Here is a 22,622-nt window from a genome sequence, read left to right on the forward strand (position 1 = left end):
TGGGGCGGTGGGGTTAATTGGTGCGAGTGTCCCGGAGATGTTCCCTTAGGGACACCCGCACCAATTAACCCCACTGCCATGTGTTGTGAGAAGGATAGCAGAGAAGCTTCAGTGCGATTTGTACAAGGTGAGTACATAGACAAATACCTGGTGGGTGGAGTATAATGTGGATAAACGTGAGGTTATCTATTTTGGTAAATTAAACAAGCAAATTATTATCTGAATTGTGTCCTTGCATTACAGTCACTGAAAGAAGCATGCAGGGTAACAGGTGGTGAAGAAAGCAAATGGGATGTTGGCCTTGATAGTGAGAGGATTTGAGTATAGCAGCAGGGACATCATGGTGCAACTGTACAGGGCAAGACTATTCCTGGAGTACTGTGCACTTGTTTGATTTCCTTATCTGAGGAATGCTATTCTGGCTATTGAGGGAGTGCAAACGTTTACAAACTGCTTTCTGGATGGCAGGTCTGACATATGGGGTGATAGTAGGAACAGGGTACTGACTTGGATGATCAGTCATGATCATATTGAATGGTGGAGCAGGCTTGAAGGGCTGAATGTCTTATTCCTATATTCTATGGTTCTATGATTGTTTGAAAAAAATTCAAAGTTATTCTCTTTCTTAGAATGCAATGTCAGTTCCTAAGCAAATTTTAAAATGCTGGTGAAGGCTTTGAAAACATTTGAAGGCCTGAAAGGGAGTGCCTTCAGATAAACTCATATCGGCAAATCAATAAACCTGGAGGAGTAGTATTGTGGGCAGATATCTTCCAGAAAAATATTTGTAAAACTGTCCAACAAGATTATGAAAGCTTGAAATGTGTTAACACATTCTGTGGTGTATTACAAAGAACAATACAGCACTGGAACAGGTCCTTCGGTCCTCCAAACTTGTGTCAACACATTTGTCCTTCCATACTAAAATTGTCTTCACTTATAGGATCCGTTATCCCTCTATTCCTTTCCTATTCATGTATTTGTCCAGGTGCTTCTTGGATGCTGCTATTGTGTCTGCTTCCACCACGTCCTCTGGCAATGTGTTCCATGTGCTCACAACCATTTGTGTGAAAGACTTGCCTCGCACATCTCTTTTAAACCTCCCCACTCACACCTCGAACCTGCGTCTCCCAGTTATTGACTCCTCCATCTTGGGAAAAAGCCTCATACTTAGCACTTTATCCATGCCATTCATAATTTTATAAGCTTCATCAGGTTGCCCCTCAACCTTGTGCATTCCAGTGAAAGTAGACCCTCAATCACCTTTGTCACTTCTTCAAAAATCTCAATCAAAGTTAGTGTGGCATGACCTCCCTGCACAAAACCAAGCAGTATTGTGGCACTGTACTATTGTACATTGATATTGGGTGAACTACACCAAAACAAAGCACAATTGAGAAGAAGTGTCTAGCCCTCTTGGCAAAACCCACTTCTTCAGGGACACAGTTCATCAGCTGCTGTTTTAGAGGTATGGTCCTATACTATTTGTCACTGAGTCCACCGTATATCTGTCTCAGCCTACTGAGAAAGTTCATCTGTGAGTACAGACAGCACCTTGAGTTAATATCTCAACTAAAAGAATGCACGTCTGATAAGGCAGCCCCAACCTCAGTGCTAATTCTCTGATATTGCTCCATTCCATTAACACTGATCTTCTGCTAGTGCAACCCACTCTCAATACTGACTCTCTAATAGTGCAGAACTGCTTCAATACTAACCCTCCAACTGTGCAGCACTCCTTCAGTACTGACCCTCCAACAGTGCAGGGCTCCCACAATACTAACCCTCCAACAGTGCAGCACTCCTTCAATATTGACCAGCCCACAGTGCAACACTTCCTCAGTACTACATCCGAGAGGATCTGGCTGTATTGTGCGGGTGGACCCAGCTAAAGCGATATGAAGGATGAATAATGGGGGTAGGTTGGTGTAGGACTGATCTGCCGGCGCCAGTCTCGGTCGACTTACTTTCTCCTCCTCCTCCTCCCCCCTCTCAATGGCATCCGCGCCCTCGCAACGCGCGAACCCTGCGGGCCCCTGACAGCCGGCAGCACTCAGTGCGCACGCGCCGCTTCCGCATTGTTGCTAAGCAACGCTCTCTCTCCCCCCCCGCCGCCTCACCGGATGGATGTCTTGCCCGCGTGTACGTTGACAGCCCCTTGCGTCATCTGCAATTCACCAATTGGATGGAGAGCTCCTCTCCTGCCCACCCCCACCACTGATCGTAGAGGTGGGGTTGCGGGGCGGAAGTGGCGAAGGGAGGATGTCAGTTGAGTTTTAAACCGATGTTGCGCCCCGCTTGCCCGTTTCGCGACGGAGGTGCCGCGCGGGATATTTAAATACACGACCAGTCCGAGAGAGAAGGTGGGAGTTTGTCGCACCGCAGGCTTGTAGAAACCTATGATCGGCCGGATAGCTTATTTGTATTTGTTTAATGGGCCGGGCTGATGATGATGGTGGTGTCGAGGATAGACTGTAGTTACTGTTCAGTTCCGACTCTCCCCTAATGCTGCATAGATTGTGATCTCGTGGGCCCATAACCCAAACTCCTCGGTATCTAGCCCCTACTGCACTCTGCTTCTTCCGCCATCCCTGAAATCCCAAAGTCCTGACTCCAAACCTCTAGCTACTGCGCCTCTATTGCGCTGCTTCTCCGTACTTCAAACCCGGGGGTACTAACCCTAAACACGTGTGCCAATCCCCTACTGCACTCACTTTCCACCTCAAACCCATCGGTACCAAACCCCTATTGCCCTCTACTTCCTCATCTGTTCATCAAACACCAGGAAATTAATCCCGAACTCTTGGGTACTAAGCTCCTGCTACACTCTGCCTTCCTCCATCCCGCCAAGTTCCTGGACAACCTAAAATTTCACACTCCCCACATAAAACAAACATCCTGTAATTTCATGCACCCCATGTAACTGCCTCCAAACAACTATTGTTTCCTCCGTCTGTGCACCCACCCCAACTGCCTTCGTTATTTCATTGGTCTGGTATTTTGTCCCTCACTGGGAACTTCACACCCACTTTATTATACATTCATGGGATGCTGGTGTGACCATTAACTATTGTCAATCCTTCAAAGTCCTTCAGAAATTGGTAGTGTTTTACTGATGTAGGTGCTCCCGACAGCGCTGTCAGGTAGGGAGTTCCAAGATTTTGACCCGTACGGGTTGAAGGAACAGCGAGTCAAAAGGAAACTTGGAGCTGTCGTGCTATAACGAAATGCTGTGATTGTTAGCCGCCTCCCACCCGCCTCCCTCACTTTAAATCTGGGTCATTGAATATATGCAAGATTGATTTCTGTTTGATAAGGAAGTCAAGTGTTTTGAGGGTCGGACAGGAAAGTGGGGTTAAAGTCACAAGCAGTTTAGTAATCCATTATATAATGGCAGCAGGTTTGATGGGCCAAACAGCCTTCTCTTGCTCCTAGTTCTTGTGCTGTTGGTGGCAAGGGTTTAGTTTGGGAGGTGCTAAGTAGAAGGTTTGGTCAGCTGATGCAGTGCATTTTGTATATGGTGCACACTGCTGCCACAGTGTACTGGTGCTGAAGGGAGTGAATGTTTGTTTAAGGTGGTAGGGTACTGGTCAAATGGCTGTTTTTTTTCTGAATGGTATTGCGCTTCTTGAAAGTTGTTAGAGCTTATCCAGTTAAGGAGCTAGATACGCAGCCTTCAGCACTATAGTCAGGATATTGTTGGAACTTAGAGTCTTTGCTGTAATTCTGTGTTCTGTTATTTTCTTGAGTGACTTCAAATGACTGTAGACTGGCCTTGTTACTCTTGGTATCTTTCTCAAGTGACGTTCAACGTGGAAGTGTGTCAGTTCATCAGCTGAATGAAGTCAGTAGGAGGTATTCAACAGGAGGTTTCCTTACCCTGTTTTGGTTTGATATCATTTTGATTTCATGGGATTGAGATCAATTTTGAGGACTTGAGGTCAGCTGCTGCCTCCTACTGGATCTGTTTTGCTGGTGTTACAGGACACACTTTGGCAGGGTAATGAAAAACTCTGAAAGATATAAGTGAGAGTGTGACTATGTCAAGGTATTCCTTGTCTAATCTGTGAGCCACCTCTCCCAATTTTGGCATGTGGTTGGCACAGGTATTAGTCAGGAGGACTTTGTAGAATTGACTGGGCTGGATGCCCCTTTTGTTTTGAATATCTATTTTATGATTCACATGTTTTAAGCACGTAATTTCTAACTTGATGACAGACACTTTTAAATGCAAGATGAATGAAAAATCTTCTTTTGAGAAACTGGTAAACAGACTCCAAGCAATTATAAATCAAATGGAGGCCTGTTTGTTTTATAAAGTCAGCATTATAAATGTGAAAAGAATAAACTAATGGGAGAGCCTTCACTGGGCCTCATGTTGGAGACAGAGGCCTCAATAAGTGGTTTAAATTATTTGTGATTTTCCTAGAACCAAGGGAAAATTCAGAAGTTGGAGATAATTACTTTAAATCTACTGCTGGGTTATCCCTAGTATTGTATGCTATTTCTATGATTTCAGGAATCCTTTTTTGTTTTGGGTCACCTGTATGATTTTACATGAAAAAAGGTAGATAAAGTCTTTGGAATGGTACAGCTCTAAAATGAGCAGAGAAATAATCCACCTGGAGAACTATGTCAGTTGAAAAGGGCTGTCAGAAGTATTTTCTGATTTGAAGTCACCTGAACAAGACTCAGGTGATGCCTAAGTATCAGCTCGGGAGTCCACAGTCATGAGATGCTGTATCTGTGGAAGTCATTGCTGTAAAAGGTTTGGGAGGCCAAGTCATTGAATATCTTTTAAGACACAGATTTTTGATTGGTAAGGGGATTAAGAGTGAGGAGGAGAATCGAGTTGAGAAACCTATCAGCCATGATTGGATGGTGGAGCAGACTCTATGGGCTGATTGGCCTAATTCTGCTCCTATAATCTTATGGTCTTATGAAGTAGAATTGGAGAGTACACTAACAGTGTTAGTGAAAGGATCCTACCAAGATTCATACTTTTGAGAATCTTGAGAGTTATGGCCCACCTTAATTTTGTCTAAGTGCAGGAGACCTCTTGGGTGGAATGAGGTGTGTTCTGTTGAATTTCTTTTTGGTTTTAAAGTTTTTTTTATGCATGATAATGTAAACTTAGTGGTACATGTTTTGTTCAACTCTTGTATTTTGGGACTTTTTGTTTAACATGTGAAATATTACAGTATTCTTTCAGTTAATAACTGTGAGTTCAGCAAGATGTAAATAGAAATTTGATTTCTACCACGATCATTCAACTTTGTCTAATCTGGTTTTTAGGTTGATATCAGATAGTATCCTTTTTGTTTTTTGAAAGTAGTCTGGTATAATTGACCAGCTTGGTGGTCTTTTGTGAGGAAATGTAAGGGTTAGCAGCATTGGAATGGCCCTGCAGTCGTGTACAGGCTTGACTGTATAAAGATATAGCTATGCCTCCCAAAGTAACACTAATGAACAAGATTAGGTTTTTGTCATGGCAATCCAAGAGTCACCAATATACAGGTTCAACATTTTCTAGAAAGTTGTGTTGGTGCAGCTCTACAGCAGTCATGATGGGACTGTATAGCCCCCAAAAAATAGATTCTGCAGAGTGAAGTAACATTTTGTGAATCAAAAACAGAAATTAATGGAAAAGCTCAGCAGGTCTGGTAACATTTTTTTTGGAGAGAAATCTGAGTTAACATTTTGGGTCTGGTGATCCTTCCTCAGAACTGATGGTAGCTAACTGAACCCAAACATTAACACTCCACCAATGGTGCCAAACCTGCTGAGCTTTTCCAGCAATTTCTAATAGAGATGATGGAAATCATGAGGGTATAAAAACTAGCATAAAGGCACTTTACCTGAATGCCTGTAGCATTTATTATAAGTTTGATGAGTTAAAGGCACAAATTATCACTAATGAATATGATTTTAGTGGCCATTACGGAGACCTGATTACAGATGGTCATGAGAATTAAATACCCAGGAGTATCAGACTATTTAGAAGGACAGACAGGAAGTTAAAGGAGGTGATGTATCTCTAATATTCAAGGACAACATCAGGGTGGTGCTGAGAGATGATATGGATTCTATGGAGAATAAGGTTGAATCTATTTTGGTGGAAATTAGAAATTCTAATAAGAAAAAGTCACTGATAGGCGTAGTCTATAGACCACCAAATAATAACATCACATTGGGGTGGACAATAAGCAAAGAAATAAACGAATGCCTGTAAAAATGGTATGGCAATTATCATGGGGGATATTAATCTACATGTCAGTTGTTTGAACCAGCTTGGTCAGAGAAGCTTTGAGGAGGAGGTCGTTGAGCGTATCCACGATAGTTTTCTTGAACAATGGAACTGAAGAGGGAGCAAGCTATCCTAGAACTGGTCCTGTGAAAGGAAACAGGTATAATTAATGACCTCATAATTAGGGATCCTCTTGGAAACAGCAATCACGATATGGTTGAATTTAGAATACAGATGGAGAGTATGAAAATAAAATTCAATACCAAGGTCCTGTGCTTAAACAAGGGAAACCATAATAGGATGAGATAAGAGTAGGCTCAAGTAGACTGAAAACAAAGACTTTATTGACGAGCAATGGAGTACTTTCAAAGCAATTTTTCGAAGTGCTCAGCAAAAGTATTTTCCAATGAAAAGGAAGGACTGTAAGAAAAGGAGTAATCTGCCATGGGTGTCTAAGGAACTAAGAGACTATCAAATTGAAAGGGAAGACATACAAAGTGGCCAAGATCAGCAGGAAAGGAGAAGATTGGGAAAGGTTTAAAGGTCAACAGAGAGCCACAAAAAGAGCTATAAAGAAAAGTAAGATAGAACATGAGAGGAAAAAAACTAGCACAGATTAGAAAGACAGATAGCAAAGGTTTCTCTTAATATATTAAAATGAAAAGGAGTGGCTAAAGTAAATGTTGGTCCTTTTAGAGGATGAGAAGTGGCATTTAGTCATGGGATATGATGAAATGGCCAAGGCATTGAACAGGTATTTTGTATTGATCTTCACAGTGGAGGACACTAATAACATAGCTAAGAGATGAAGGTAGGTGCAGACCTGGAAACAATCATCCTCGCAGAAGAGGTAGTGTTAGGCAGGCTAACAGATCTCCGGATAGACAAGTCTCCTAACCCTGACAGAATGTATCCCAAGGTGCTAAAAGAGATGGTGTGAAAAATAGCAAGTCCACTTGTGGTAACTTTTCCAAAATTCGCTGAACTCTGGGCCAGTTCCAGCAGTTTGGAAAACAGCAAATGTGACGCCATTGTTTAAATAGGGTGGTCGACAAAAGGAATTATAGACTGGTTAGCTTAACTTCTGAATTGGGGAAGATGCTTGAGTCTATTATCAAGGAAGAAATAGCAAGGAATGTAGATAGAAATTGTCCCGTTGGATTGATGCAGCATGGGTTCATGAAGGACAGATCATGCTTAACTAATCTTTTGGAATTCTATGAAGACATTACGAGCATGGTGCTCAATGGGAACCTAGTAAGGGTCCTATACTTCCAAAAGGCCTTTGACAAGGTGGTGCGCAAAAGGTTGCTGCATAAAGATGGATAATGTAATAGCATGAATAGAGGATTGGTTGACTATCAGGAAGCAAAGAGTGGGGATAAATGAGTGCTATTCTTGTTGGCAATCAGTAATGAGTGGTGTGCCTCAGGGACAACGTTGGGATCGCAATTATTCACAATTTACATAGATGATTTGGCGTTGGGAACCACGTGTGGTGTGTCAAAGTTTGCAGATGAAACAAAGATGAGTGGCAGAGCAAAGTGTGCAGAGGACTAAGAAACTTTGCAGAGGAACAGAAGTACTTTAAGTGAGTGGGCAAAGGTCAGGCAGATGGAATATAATGTTAATAAATGTGAAATCATCCATTTTGGTCAGGGGAACAGCTAAAAAGGACTTACTTGAATGGTAAAAAGTTGCAGCATGATTGGCGGCACGGTGGCACAGTGGTTAGCACTGCTGCCTCACAGCACCAGAGACCTGGGTTCAATTCCCGTCTCAGGTGACTGGTTGTGGGGAGTTTGCACATTCTCCCCGTGTCTGCGTGGGTTTCCTCCCACACTCCAAAAATGTGCGGGTTAGGTGAATTGGCCATGCTAAATTGCCCATAGTGTTAGATGTAGGGGAATGGGTCTGGGTGGGTTGTGCTTTGGTGGATCGGTGTGGACTTGTTGGGCCGAAGGGCCTGTTTCCACACTAAGTAATCTAATCATAGAGAAACCATACCGCTTTGCAGAGGCATTTGGGTGTCCCTGTGCATGCAGACCAACCTTATGTTATTCATGCACAACAGGTAATTAGGAAGGCAAATGGAATTTTGTCCTTCACTGCTAGAGGGATTGAGTTTAAAAGCAGGGAGGTTATGTTGCAGCTGTACAAGGTGCTGGTGAGGCCACAGCTGGAGTACTGCATGCAGTTTTAGTCTCCATACTTGGGAGAGGATGTACTGGCACTAGAGGGGGTGCAGAGAAGGTTCATTAGGTTGATTCCAGAGTTGAGATGGTTGGCTTATGAGACGGATGGAGTAGACTGGGATTATATTCATTTGGAATTTTATATACTTCTATAAGATAGACATGGAGAGAATGTTTCCACTGGCGGGTGAAACTAGGACAAGAGGGCATGGCCTCTAAATTAGGGGGAGCAGATTTAGGGCTGAATTGAGAAGGAACTTCTTCACCCAGAGGGTTGAGAATCTATGGAATTTCTGCTCCGTGAAGTAGCTGACACTACTTCAGTGAATGTTTTAAAAGCTAAAATAGATTTCTTTTCGAACAATGAAGGAATTAAGGATTATGGTGAGAGAACAGGTAAGTGGAGCTGAGGCCACGAAAAGATCAGCCATGACCTTATTGAATGGCAAAGCAGGCTCATAGGGCCAGATGGTCTACTCCTTCTCCTAGTTTTTATGTTCTTATGTTCTTATGTTCTGTTTTTGTTTCCGATTTACAGCATCCACAGTTCTTTCGGATTTTATGCAGAGGAAGTGGTGGAGGCTAATAAAATTAAACATTTTAAAAGGCATCTGGATGGGTATATGAATAGGAAAGGTTGAGAGGGATATGGGCCAAGTGCTGGCAAACAGAAATAGATTAGTTTAGGATATCTGGTCAGCATGGACAAGTTGGACCGAAGGGTCAGTTTCTGTGCTATACATCTCTATGGCTGTTAGGTAATGTCTTGCTCATGCTAGCCTTTTATTGAAGGCATATTTAGTTTAAAATTAAGGCTGCTGTGGTAAAATTTGAACTCCTTTTTCTGGACAAATAACATAATGTCTGTCACTGTGCCTTTATCATCTCCTATTTCTAGTGTACTTCTTTGGCAGCTAACTCTCCATCCCACAGCCCTGTTTGAAGAGACAGGTGGGATGGGGGTGTTAGGTTATTCAGGTGGAACGTGCCCTAAACGTGGAGTTGTTAGAAAAGTTTGTGCTCCATCAGTTGAAACTCCTGTGTATGTGATCTCCTCAGGCTGCCACTCCTCACTGCTGCACGGATGTCCCCTTGTAATGCCCCTGCCCCAACTCTCGACGGTTTGCATAGTAACGTTCCCTACCTCGTCTTTCCCTGATCACTTCCTCTCTGCATGGTAGAGCCCCCCGCCCAAGTGGTGTCCTCTGACTCCTTTCTCTTACTGTTTGTTTTTTGTGCCTCTCCAAATGTGGCCAGTTTGACCTTATTGCTGGATTTTGAGCATTTTAACTTGCGGACCTGTATCTGTCAGGGTTACAGGGTTGTGCGGCCGGCGTTTGTTCACAATGCTTTTCTGAAACGCAACAGTCGTGCACCGCGCTGGTGCTACCCTCTACCATCGCCGCCACTTAACATAAAACAGTTTTGTACTTAGCGTTTCCATTAATGTTTCTTGATATTGCTTTCCTTCTCGACTCAGCGCGGTGAAATCCCGATGTCCTTGGTTACAAACACGACCTTTTCCGTGTTCTCCAGCACGAAGTGGTCGCAAGGCCGGGGAGAGTTCTTTGGGGGGCGAGAAGTGAGAAGTAAGTCTGTGTTCTTAACGCTTTTTAAAAAAACCTGTCCCAATTCAATTGATTGTAGATACGTATACGGACTGGACCATTCATAGCTCGGATAGAATAGTCCCTCTATTTCAGTTTGAGTTTCATTACGCGTTAACTAGAACAAACTTAGTAATCGAAATTTTATTTGAAGTTATGATCCATTTTTCTACGTGTTGTTTAATGCGGGTAATTTAGGCAGAGTGGCAACAAAGACTTTTTTTCTCACGCGACTGATTTCCCTCGTAGCCGCTGAAAATTTTAAGCTGCGAACATTGTTATTTCTGTTTTCTTCAAGGTTTTAAAACATGTAGGGGGAAGGAAGTTATGTCTGCAGCCGATTTGCACGACCCTGTGCGACGTTCCCTTGAAGGGACGGGTAACAGCTCCCAGATCATTCAATTGAGAGCCAACACAGATTCAAGGAATTTAATCCCCAAACTGTCTTCTCCTCAAAAGCAGAACTCCACAGCTAATGATATCGAGAGGTAATGTCATCTGTAGTGATTCATGCAAGTAGGTATTGCTGGTCAGACAACTAATCATTCATCTTTGGGATAATAAAAGATAAATAATCAGATGGTATTTGGGACATTCAGTGTTTTAAGTAGTGTTTTTAATATGACCGAGAGAAAACTGTCCTGAAAAAAATCTCCTTAATTCATGACTAGGATTTAACGTGTTTAAAAGTTAATTTAACTTTTAAGTTAATTTAAATTTAACTAGTGATGACCCTAACCCTAATATGAACTGTGTTCCTTCATTTGACATTAAACAAGCCTCCCTGCCCTATAGGTAGGTGTAGAAGATCTCCATTGGAAAAGAAATAGATGAGATCCTACTGTGTTCTGTCCTTTTAGAAACTAGCCTCTCACAACCATGATCCATCTGCTCATTTATCCTTGCTTACTCTGCCACATCAGTGCACATAAACTAGCAGCCATGTTTCCTTTGGTTCCAATTTCAAAAGTTGTCAAGACGGATGCATGTTCAGGTACCATAAGGCCATGAGAGATGCAAATGTATTTTGTTTTAAAATATTTCCTTAGATTGCAGAGCACCATTAGTCAACTCCAGAATCAAATGAAACAGTTGCAGCCTGGGGATGGTGATTGTAGTTCTACTGAACACAGGTGGAAGCTGAACAGATTGGAAAAAGAGAAAGTAGAACTAACCAGCAGATTTAATGAAGAGGTAAGCTTACAGAGCTATCTTTAAGAATGTCTAGTTTGTATGAAATTAACACTCTCTTTTATTGCACTGTACAGGCAGTGGTGGGAATTGGTCAAAATTGTAATTTTTAAATTATCTTTCTACAAATTTCTATTTGCTGATGTTTGCAGTTATATTGGTTTCTGCGTGGGTGGCCTTTCTAGGTGATCAGCGTTTGGAGATCAATCTTGGGATTGTCTAATGGTATTGATTAATGTATTTATACGGTATGTTTTTTCATTTAATATAGAAAAAACTAAATCCCAAGATATTTGGAAAGTGGAAATAAATGAGCAGTGAACTAAAGCAGGATGATGTTGGCTTTTATTGTAAGGGAATTAGAGTAGAAGACTAAGGAAGGTTTAACTAAAATTGTACAGGGCTTTGAGACCATACTTGTGATACTGCACACAAATTTGACTTCTGTATTTAAGGAGCATACATGCACTGGAGACCATACAGCAAAATTGTTCAAGATTGACCCCGGGGGGGTTGAAAGGGTTCCTCTGTAATGAAAGGCTGAAAAAGCTGGGCCCATACTCATTGGACTTTAGAAGATTAGGAGTTGATAAGTCTAAGTTAGCTCCTTGAGCTTGAAGGACTTGAGCTCCAAATTTTCTCAAAATTAACTTGAGCTTGACACAGCCCAAACTTGAGAAGTTGTTTACTGTAGCTTGGGGATCTAGAACATTGAGGCACATTTAGGAATAAGGGATCCATTTGAGATGAGAAGAAATTTCTTCATTCAGAGGATTGTTAATCTTTGGCATTCTTGATTCCAGCAGGTTATGAATGCTCCATTGCTGAACATATTTGAGGCTGAGACAATTTTTTTTCCCCCCTATAGGGCAATTATAGGTATGGTATGGAGGAGGAAAGTGGACTGTGGCTGAGATGCACTAAGCAAGTGGAGCAGTTATGAAGGAAGTAGCGAAGGGCGACATACTAGCTGTACAAATTGTAGATCAGAATTTCAAGGATCCGTAGGTAAAGGAATAGCGAGAATTAATGAACAGGGCTTAGTACAGTACAGGATGTCAACTATGAAAATTTTAGTCTGATTGAAGTTTATGGAAGGTAGGATTGAGATGGATCTGAGTGTTTAATTGGTAAATTTCATTGCATGTAATATCTCTCCTGCGAAGAAGCAAATTGTCTCCAGAATTAAGTTGATATCGCAAGGACCAGTGCTGGGACCTCTGTATGTAATGTATTTAAATAAATTGGATTTATACATAGGTCACTTGATTAATATGTTTGCAGACACAGATTGGTATTGTGAATAGTGAAGAAGATTGTCAAGGGATACAGCAGAATACAGATTATTTGGAAAATTGGATGGAGAAGTGTAATTGGAGATTAATCTGTCAAGTGCAAGGTGGTGCATTTGATTTCCCAAATACAAGAGGAAAGCATACATTAAAATGGCAGGACCCTCAGGAGCATCCTCATACAGAGGAATCTTGAATGCAAGCTCCCTGAAAATGGTAACATATATGGATAAATGGCAAAGAAGATGTATGGCATGTTACCGTCCTCGGTTGGGGCATTGAGTTTAAATGTTGGCAAGTCCTGTCGCAGGCCACATTTGGAGTATTGTGAGCATTTCTCATCCCTGTACTTGGTAGAGGTTTACCAGGACATTGCTTGGATTGGAGTACGTTAGCTATAAGAAGTTGGTAAAATTTGGATTGTTTGCCAGAGGCTGAGAGGCAACCTGATAGAATGATATAAAATTATGAGAAGCATGGATAGGGTGAATAGTGAGAGGCTTTTCCCAGGGTGGAAGCATCATGAGGAGGCACAGGCTTATGATGAGAGGGGAAGTATGTCAGGCAAGATGTCAGGCAAGTATTTTATACAGAGTAGTAAGTGCCTGGAATGTACTGCCAGAGAGGTGGTAGAAGCAGGTATGCTAGCAATGTTTAGGAGACATTTAGAAAGCCATATGAACAGGCAGGAATAGAGGGATGCGGACTGTGTGTAAGCAGATGGGATTGCTTTATAATGAGATCATAGTTGGTACATAGTTAGTGGGCCAAAGGGTCTGTTCCTGTGTGGTACTGTTAAGATATTCCTGGTTGTTTAGTGTTTGGGTTAATAATCTGATCTCTACTTTTAATTTTGTAGTCTTAAATAACCAACAGATGACCTAAAATATTCTGTAGCTTCATTGAGGATAATGAATTGACCCATTTGAAATTTCCCTGTTTTGATTCATGTTCTGTCTTGATTTTTATAATAGCTACTGTGTTCGATCTATAGATCTGGAGATTAAGTTGGAGAAGATACTAAATGTACTATTCTTTCGGGTCTTACTTTGTCAAACATAAGACATAAAGTAGGAACCAATATAGTTTTCTTTTGCCAAAATAGCAAACATTTGCATTCCACTGATTGTTATATCATTCTGCCATGCAAGCATGTGGCTAAGTTTTTTGCCCATGTTGTTGCAATGTTTTCCAACTATTTCCCAAGAAAATATTATGATTCAGGGTATAATCAAATATAATGCTGCACGAGAAACTGCACTTTAAAGTTTAAGTGCACTTACCTTGTTAATATTATTTCATTTTCACAGCGTGCAACATTTGAAAGCCATATTGCTAGACTGCGAGCACAGCTGGAGAAAGGAGAGGCACTGCGACAGACCCTGGAGTACGAGCTAGCTGTGGCCAAGAAGGAAGCCAGTGTTGTAAAATGCACTTCAGAAGACAGAATAGACTCTATTCACAAAGTACATGCACAGTTAAAAGGTACATGAAATTCTTGTGTTTCTAGAAGAAAATTATATTTAAAGTTGTAAAGCCATTTTCCTAAAGTAATTTGTACAACACATTGTACAGCTGGTATCTTTAGAAATTATTTTTTAAAAAAAAGTTGCACACCAGTTTTAGATTACATTTTTTAAAACTTGGTGAATCAAATCCCCGTTTTCCAACCTCCCTTTAGATGGCTGCGATAAAGACTTAATGTTCTTTTTAGCATGTAGCTATACCTTGCTTCCATTTAAATTTGGTTAACTTGTTCACCAGAAACGAAAAAGGTGCCATTTACGAAGTTTTCTTGAATCAAAAGAAGAGTGATCTTATTATTTGCTAACCCTGAGGAAAAATAATGAAGATGGGGCATCACACACAAATTCAAGGACGAACTTAAGAAGGGAACATTGTCTAGTACATAAAGTAAGATAAAACACTATATAAATCTTGAAATCAATACAATACAATCAAATACAACACAGGAAAAGGCCCTTCCACCCACCAAACCTGTACTGATTCCTAGTCCTTATTCAGACCTGCCATTTATTGCCCATACGCAATTTCTGTCTCTCAGCTCACCACCTGTTTGTGTCTATCAAGATATGCCTTAAATGTTGCTAATGTGCCTGCTTCCACCACCTCCACTGGCAGTGTTTTCCAGGCAGCCACCACTCTCTGGGTGAAAGATTTTCCCTGTGCCTCTCCCCTAAATGTTCCCCCTGTTACCTTGAACCTGTGTCCATTTGTAGTTGACCTGGGAAAAAAGCCTCTGACTATCCACCCTATCTATGCCCCTCATAATTTTGTAGATTTCTATCAATCACTCCTCCGCCCCGTCTTTCCAGTGAAAACAGTTTGAGTTTATCAAACTTGTTCTCATAACTAAAACTTATGTAAGACTAGGCAATGTCTTGGTAAACCTTCTCTGCACCCTCTCCAAAGTATCCACGTCCTCCTGAACTGCACATATGTTCAAAATGTGGCCGAACTAAAGTTTTATACAGCTTTAACATAGTTTGCCAACTTTTATTTTCAGTGCCCCGGCTGATGAAAGCAATTATGTTGTATGCCTTCTTGACCACTTGTGTTGTCACTTCCAGGGATATGTGGACCTGTATGCTCAGATCCCTCAATATGTCAATGCTCATAAAGGTTTTGTCATTTATTGTTTAATTCGCACCTGAACGTGATCTTCCAAGAGGCATCTTCTTGCAATTGCCTGAATTAAACTCCATCTGCCATTTCTTTGCCCAAATCTGCAATCCATCAATATCCTTTTGTGATGCCTGACCTGCTGTGCTTTTCTAGTGCTACACTTTATGTCCTGGAATTGTTTAACTGTGAAAATTGCAGATATCCTTGCATTTTCAATGTTTGAATGTTTTCTCCAGTTTGTGTTATCACTGGATGTTTTGATCTTTGAAAGATTGAAAGATTATTCCAGTTTGTACAAGCCACTCATCCATCTCCTCTTGCCAAAAGCAGCTCCCTGAAATACAGCTAGTTTGTTTATTTCAATGTCTGATATCCTTGTTTCCAGGCTGGAAAATCACAGGCAACTTCTCTTATTTAATTGCTTAAATTTTATCTTCAATTTGTGACTCTCCATAAAAGTGTAGTTCAAACAGATATAGAAGATACAGATTGGTAGACTGGTTTCAGTCTCATTTGATTAAAAATATCAATTTCAGTTCAGACTGGTTCTTGTTTATTTATGATTTTGAAACTTGGCTCAACTTATGGTCAGCTGCTAACTATGGCCACTTTTAAATCAGTTTATTCCTCTTTGTACATTTCAGTACATAAGAGTCTTTGGTAGTAAAATCAGATGAAGGAAGTCAAAACTTCATAGTTTATATTTTATCAATGCCATTGGAAATCTATGATTTTAATTTTGTCTATATATGAATTCATTAAAATCAGTATCATGAGAAATTAATAACCAGAAAAACTGAACAATTAAATCTATCACCCATAGATCACCAACAGAAGCATTTAATCAATCAACTCGCTCAATTCCTTCACCAGTTTTTAGCTACCATTTTCCTCTCCCACTTGTAGTTATAAATAACATAAATGTTAACTGTACACATTTTACTATTCAAAACATTGTATGGAAAGGCTACAAAGCTGTGAGTTCAAGGTGATCTTACATGGGATCCTGAATATCTGAAACCTCTTAGACTTTTACAAATCTGTTTTAATAAAAACATGTCCAGAGTTGTGACAATTAAAACTATTAAACTTTTGAGTTTATTCAGGTCTTTATAAGAAATTTGAGCAGGAGACACCAGTTGGCCCAGCATTGGTTCCCACATTTAATTAAATGCACAACTGGAAATCTTGTGGCATTAGCTTGTCTTTCCTGCTTGTCCCCAACAACCATTAATTACATTGCCAATCAAAAAATCTGGGAGAAAGTGAGGACTGCAGATGCTGGAGATCAGAGCTTAAAAATGTGTTGCTGGAAAAGCGCAGCAGGTCAGGCAGCATCCAAGGAGCAGGAGAATTGACGTTTCAGGCATAAGCCCTTCTTCAGGAATGAGGAAGGTGTGCCAAGCAGGCGAAGATAAAAGGCAGGGAGGAGGGACTAGGGGGAGGGGCATTGGGAATGCGATAGGTGGAAGGAGGTTAAGGTGAGGGTGATAGACCGGAGAGGGGGTGGGGGCGGAGAGGTCAGGAAGAAGATTTGCAGGTCAAGAAGGTGTGGTGGTGCTGAGTCTGAGGGTTGGGACTGAGACAAGGTGGGGGGGAGGGGAATTGAGAAAGCTGCAGAAATCTGCATTCATCCCTTGTGGTTGGAGGGTTCCTAGGTAGAAGTTGAGGCGCTCTTCCTCCAGGTGTTGTGTTGCCATGGTCTGGCGATTGAGGCAGCCAAGGACCTGCATGTCCTTGGCGGAGTGGGAGTGGGAGGGGGAGTTAGTGTTCAGAACACTGATAGGGATGGGGAGGGAAATATATCCTTGGTGGTGGGGTCTGTGGAGGTGGCGGAAATGACGAAGGATGATATGATGTATCTGGAGGCTGGTGGGGTGGTAGGTGAGGACCAGTGGGGTCCAGGCCTGGTGGCGATTAGAGGGGCGGGGTTCAAGGGTAGAGGAGTGGGAAGTGGAGGAGATGCAGTGGAGAGCATCGTCAACAAAGTATGAGGGGAAATTGCGGTCTTTGAAGAAGGAAGCCATCTGGGTTGTTCGGTATTGGAATTGGTCCTCCTGGGAGCAGATGCGGAGAAGGCCCCCTGTAAAAACGCCATCCCATATTCCCAATTCCTTCGCCTATGTTTGTCAAAATGCTGCTTCTTGAACAAGGTTATGTTGTCTATGTTTTTTTTTTCAGGAGGCTGTAAACACACAGGTTCCAAAATGTCTGGGCTCGGATGGGTTTTAGAACATAGAATATAGAAAAATACAGCACAGTACAGGCCCTTTGGCTCTCGATGTTGCGCCGATCCAAGCCCATCTAACCTACACTAGCCCACTATCCTCCATATGCCTATCCAATGCCTGTTTAAATGCCCATAAAGAAGGAGAGTCCACCACTGCTACTGGCAGGGCATTCCATGAACTCACGACTCGCTGAGTAAAGAATCTACCCCTAACATCTGTCCTATACCTACCACCCCTTAATTTAGAGCTATGCCCCCTCATAATAGCTGACTCCATACGTGGAAAAAGGTTCTCATGGTCAACCCTATCTAAACCCCTAATCATCTTGTACACCTCGATCAAGTCACCCCTAAACCTTCTTTTCTCCAATGAAAACAACCCCAAATGCCTCAGCCTTTCCTCATACGATCTTCCTACCATATCAGGCAACATCCTGGTAAACCTCTTCTGCACCCGTTCCAGTGCCTCCACATCCTTCCTATAGTATGGCGACCAAAACTGCACACAATACTCCAGATGCGGCCACACCAGAGTCTTATACAACTGCAACATGACCTCAGGACTCCGGAACTCAATCCCTCTACCAATAAAAGCCAGTACACCATATGGCTCCTTCACAGTACTATTTACCTGGGTGGCAACTTTCAGAGATCTGTGTACATGGACACCAAGATCCCTCTGCTCATCCACACTACCAAGTATCCGACCATTAGCCCAGTACCCCATCTTCTTGTTACTCTTACCAAAGTGAATCACTTCACACGTACCTACATTGAACTCCATTTACCACCTTTCTGCCCATCTCTGCAGCTTATCTATATCCCTCTGTAACCTGCCACATCCTTCCTCACTGTCAACAACTTCACCGATTTTCGTATCATCCACAAACTTGCTCACCCAACCTTCTAGCTCCTCCTCCAGATCATTTATAAAAATGACATACAGCAATGGTCCCAAAACAGATCCTTGCAGAACACCCGCTAGTATCTGCAGTCCAAGATGAACCTTTACCATCAACTCCTACCAGCCAGCCAATTCCTAATCCAAACCTCCAACTCGCCTTCTATGCCATACCTCTGTATTTTTTGCAGTAGCCTACCATGGGGAACCTTATCAAACGCCTTACTAAAATCCATATACACCACATCTACCACTTTACCCTCATCCTACTCCTTAGTCACCTTCTCAAAGAATTCAGTAAGGTTTGTGAGGCATGACCTGCCCTTCACAAAACCATGCTGACTATCCTTGATCACATTATTCCTATACAGATGTTCATAAATCCTATCCCTTACAATTCTCTCTAAGACTTTGCCCACAACAGAAGTGAGACTCACCAGCCTATAGTTACTAGGGTTATCCCTACTCCCCTTCTTGAACAAGGGAACCACATTTGCTATCCTCCAGTCTTCTGGCACTATTCCTGTAGACAACGAGGGCATAAAAATCAAGGCCAATGGCTCTGCAATCTCCTCCCTTCCCAGAGAATCCTAGGATAAATGCCATCAGGCCCAGGGGACTTATCTATTTTCACCCTTTCCAGAATTTCCAACACCTCTTCCCTACATACCTCAAAGCCGTCCATTCTAATTAATTGTGACTCAGTATTCACATCGGCAACAATGTCCTGTTCCTGAATGAATACTGACGAAAAGTATTCATTCAGTGTCTCCCCAATCTCTTCAGCCTCCACACACCACTTCCCACTACTATCCTTGACTGGACCTATTCCTACCCTAGTCATTCTTTTATTCCTGACATACCTATAGAAAGCCTTTGGGTTTTCCCTAATCCTACCAACCATGGACTTTTCATGTCCCCTCCTTGCTGCTCTTAGCTCTCTCTTTAGGTCCTTCCTGGCTACCTTAACACTCAATCGCCCCAATTGAACCTTCACGCCTCATATTTACATAGGCCTCTTCCCTTTAACAAGGGATTCCAATTCCTTATTAAACCATGGCTCCCTCACACGACCCTTTCCTCCCTGCCTGACAGGTACATACTTATCAAGGACACTCAATAGTTGTTCCTTGAACAAGCTCCACATATCAATTGCACCCTTCCCTTGAAGCCTACTTTTCCAAGCCACGCATCCTAAGTCATGCCTCACCGCATCATAATTTCCCTGCGCCCAGCTATAACTCCTGCCCTGCAGTGCACATTTATCCCTCTCCATGACTAGAGTAAAAGTCACCGAATTGTGGTCACTGTCCTCAAAGTGCTCACCTACCTCCAATTCTAACACCTGGCCTGGTTCGTTACCCAGAACCAAATCCAGTATGGCCTTACCTCTTGTTGGCCTGTCTACATATTGTGTCAGGAAACCCTCCTGCACACATTGGACAAACACCGACCCATCTAATGTACTCGAGCTATAGCTTTCCCAGTCAGTATCTGGAAAGCTAAAATCCCCCATAACAACCACCCTATTACTTTCACTCTTCTCCTGAATCATCCTCGCAATCCTTTCTTCTACATCTCTAGGACTATTAGGAGGCCCGTAGAAAACTCCTAACAGGGTGACCTCACCTTTCCTATTTCTAACCTCAGCCCAAACTACCTCAGATGGCGAGTCTTCATCCATCGTCCTTTCCACCACTGTAATACTATCTTTGACAAGCAATGCCACGCCTCCCCCTCTTTTATCCCCACCTCTGACCCTACTAAAACATTTAAACCCTGGAACCTGCAACAGCCAATCCTGTCCCTGTTCTACCCATGTCTCCGTAATAGCCACAACATCGAAATCCCAGGTACCAACCCACGCTCTTCCTACCTATGTCGTTGGTGCCAATGTGGACCGTGACTTCGGGCTGCTCCCCCCCCTTCCCCTTAAGGACCCAGAAAACACAATCAGACATCACGTACTCTTGCACATGGGAGGAAACATACCAAACGTGAGTATCTCTCGCCTCCACAAAACCGCCTATCTGTGCCCCGAACTATCGAGTCCCCAATCACTATTGCTCTGCTCTTCTCCACCCTTCCCTTCTGAGCAACGGGGACAGGCTCCGTGCCAGAGGCCTGAACCCCATTACTTACCCCCCCACAAGTATCCAAAACGGTATACTTGTTCTTGAGGGGAACGGCTGCAGGGGGTCCCTGCACTGGCTGCTTCCTCCCAGTCCCCCTCACTGTCACCCATCTGTCTGCAATCTTTGGAGTTACTACTTCCCTAAAGCTCCAATCTATGACCCCTTCTGCCTCCCGAATGATCCTAAGTTCATGCAACTCCAGCTCCAGTTCCCTAACACTGTCTTAGAGGAGCCGGAGATGGGTGCACTTCCTGCAAGTGTAATCAGCAGGGGCGACCATGGCATCCCTCACCTTAAACATGTAGCAAGAGGAACATTGCACTGCCTTCACTGCCATCCCTCCTAAAAGTAATCTTTTTTTAAAAAAAAACTAGGTCTAAACAATAGGACAAACAAAATGCAGCACTTACCTGCTTACCACAACGGGTCTTATTAGGTTAGAGGAGGAGGGCAGGTGGGAGGCACTACCCCTGTAGTGCCTCTGGTTTCTCTCCTGTGCGCCTTTTCTAGGAAAAAAAACCTACCCAGGTAAGCTTGCGCTACACCAGCTTCCGGGTCCGCTCTGCGCTTTTTTAAAAAAAACTTTCAAATTTAAACCATTAAACAAACATCACTGAGCCTTCAAGCAGCCACTACCAAACAGCCCTTACCTGTTCTGCTAAGAGTGTGTTTTAGGACCAGTTTGATTATAGCTAACAGATACTGCCACGGGCAAAAGGCTTTTACGTTTTAAAAAAAAAACACTTGTACAATGAAAGGGGATTGACCAGTTCTCCCAGCTCAGCTTTTCTCCAATTTGCTTTGGTTTTTAGCAGTCTGGCTATTCACTGAAAGCAGTCAGTCAGTTTTAAAAGCTGCTAGACCGAAAGAAGCTAGTCCAGGCTGATCCTCCTCTCTCGGTCTTCTCTCCTGTAAGACCTGTGATTTGATCTTACCTTTTGTGCCAAGGGATGGTTATGGGGTTTGTTGCAAGTATTTGGAACAGTATCATTAATATGAGATGATCTGTTGGGTTTTCAGATAGGGTGGGTTATTCTATTTTCTTTTGTTTGTGTTTCATTCAGTAATCTTATAAATAAATTCAGTTTTGGTCAAAACTACGTGGTTTGACCAGTTGCATCCCTCCTAGAATATTTCTGTTACACCTACTTAAAACAACTCACAAAGTTAGGGTCTGGGCTAATTTCTTGAAATGTTTTGAAGGTGTCTGACCTGATCCATAACATTGTTATTCACCTCTTATGATTTTAAGGTCACGCTTCAGCCTCCTAGGCTCTAGGGAAAAAAGTTCCAGCCTATCCAACCTTTCACAGCTCAAACCCTTCAGTCTTTGTCCTGTCACAAAATGATTACCATGATGAAAGCTGTTTGTTCCATCTTCATAGAGGTTTATAAAATCGTGAAGGGTGTGGATAGGATAAATAGATAAGATATTTTCCCTGTGGTGGGGATGTCCTGTACTAGAGGGCATAGGATTAGGGTGAGAGGGGTAACACATATAAAAGAGACCTAAGGGGCAATGTTTTCATGCAGAGGGTGGTGTGTGTATGGAATGAGGAAGTGGTGGAGGCTTGTACAAATACAACATTTAAAAGGCAGCTGGATGGGTACATGAGTAGGAAAGGTTTAGAGGGAAATGGGCCAATTGCTGAAAAATGGGACTAGATTAATTTAAGATATCTGGTTGGCATGAATGAGTTGGACCAAAGGGTCTTTTTCTGTGCTGTACATCTGACTCTGAGATTCCTAACTAACTTTTCAAATTCTTCCACTGGCACGTTTGGCCTCTTATTGTAGTATGTTCTCCTTCCATTGTGAGCACACTCACTGACTCAGTGCTGTAGGACACCTGGTAATTCTGAAAAAAAAAAATATTAGCTTAGCTGTGACGTTAGGTGCTGGTAGTTCCTTCTAGAAAATCCTTATTCCTCAATAAATGTTCGATTTGTTGAACATCTCACCAAGTTTTTGACATTGATCACGTCCAACTACTGTAGTAACATTTTTGGAGAAAATTAAAGCTCTTCATGAGGTGGGGACCAAGGAGGGATGAAGTTGAGGTGAGGTGGCACTTGATAAGTTGAGGCCCATGCACTTTCTTGCCAGTATCGCAATCTACATCTGGATAATTCATGCCAACCTGAGGGTTTCATCCTGCAGCAAACGGGGCTGTTTCCA

The 22,622-nt window shown here is 42.4% G+C and overlaps 1 protein-coding gene across 9 annotated transcripts in view; it reads left to right on the top strand.

Annotated features, from left to right (window-relative positions):
• The first annotated feature begins 2,226 nt into the window (after positions 1–2,226).
• The window catches only part of ccdc171 (coiled-coil domain containing 171), a 380,694-nt gene continuing 360,298 nt past the window's right edge, over positions 2,227–22,622 (top strand). For 8 of the 9 annotated variants that reach the window (XM_072589027.1, XM_072589024.1, XM_072589030.1 and 5 more), the window contains exons 1-5: positions 2,240–2,363; positions 9,923–10,031; positions 10,348–10,537; positions 11,099–11,243; positions 13,843–14,017. In XM_072589027.1, coding sequence (XP_072445128.1) covers positions 9,938–10,031; positions 10,348–10,537; positions 11,099–11,243; positions 13,843–14,017 — 604 coding nt within the window. In that variant the 5' untranslated portion in view covers positions 2,240–2,363; positions 9,923–9,937. Of the gene's footprint in view, positions 2,364–9,922; positions 10,032–10,347; positions 10,538–11,098; positions 11,244–13,842; positions 14,018–22,622 lie in introns of all 9 variants that reach the window. The other variant, XM_072589026.1, reaches the window with a different exon arrangement.

Source organism: Chiloscyllium punctatum, chromosome 2 (assembly GCF_047496795.1).
Source record: "Chiloscyllium punctatum isolate Juve2018m chromosome 2, sChiPun1.3, whole genome shotgun sequence".
NCBI lineage: Eukaryota > Metazoa > Chordata > Chondrichthyes > Orectolobiformes > Hemiscylliidae > Chiloscyllium > Chiloscyllium punctatum.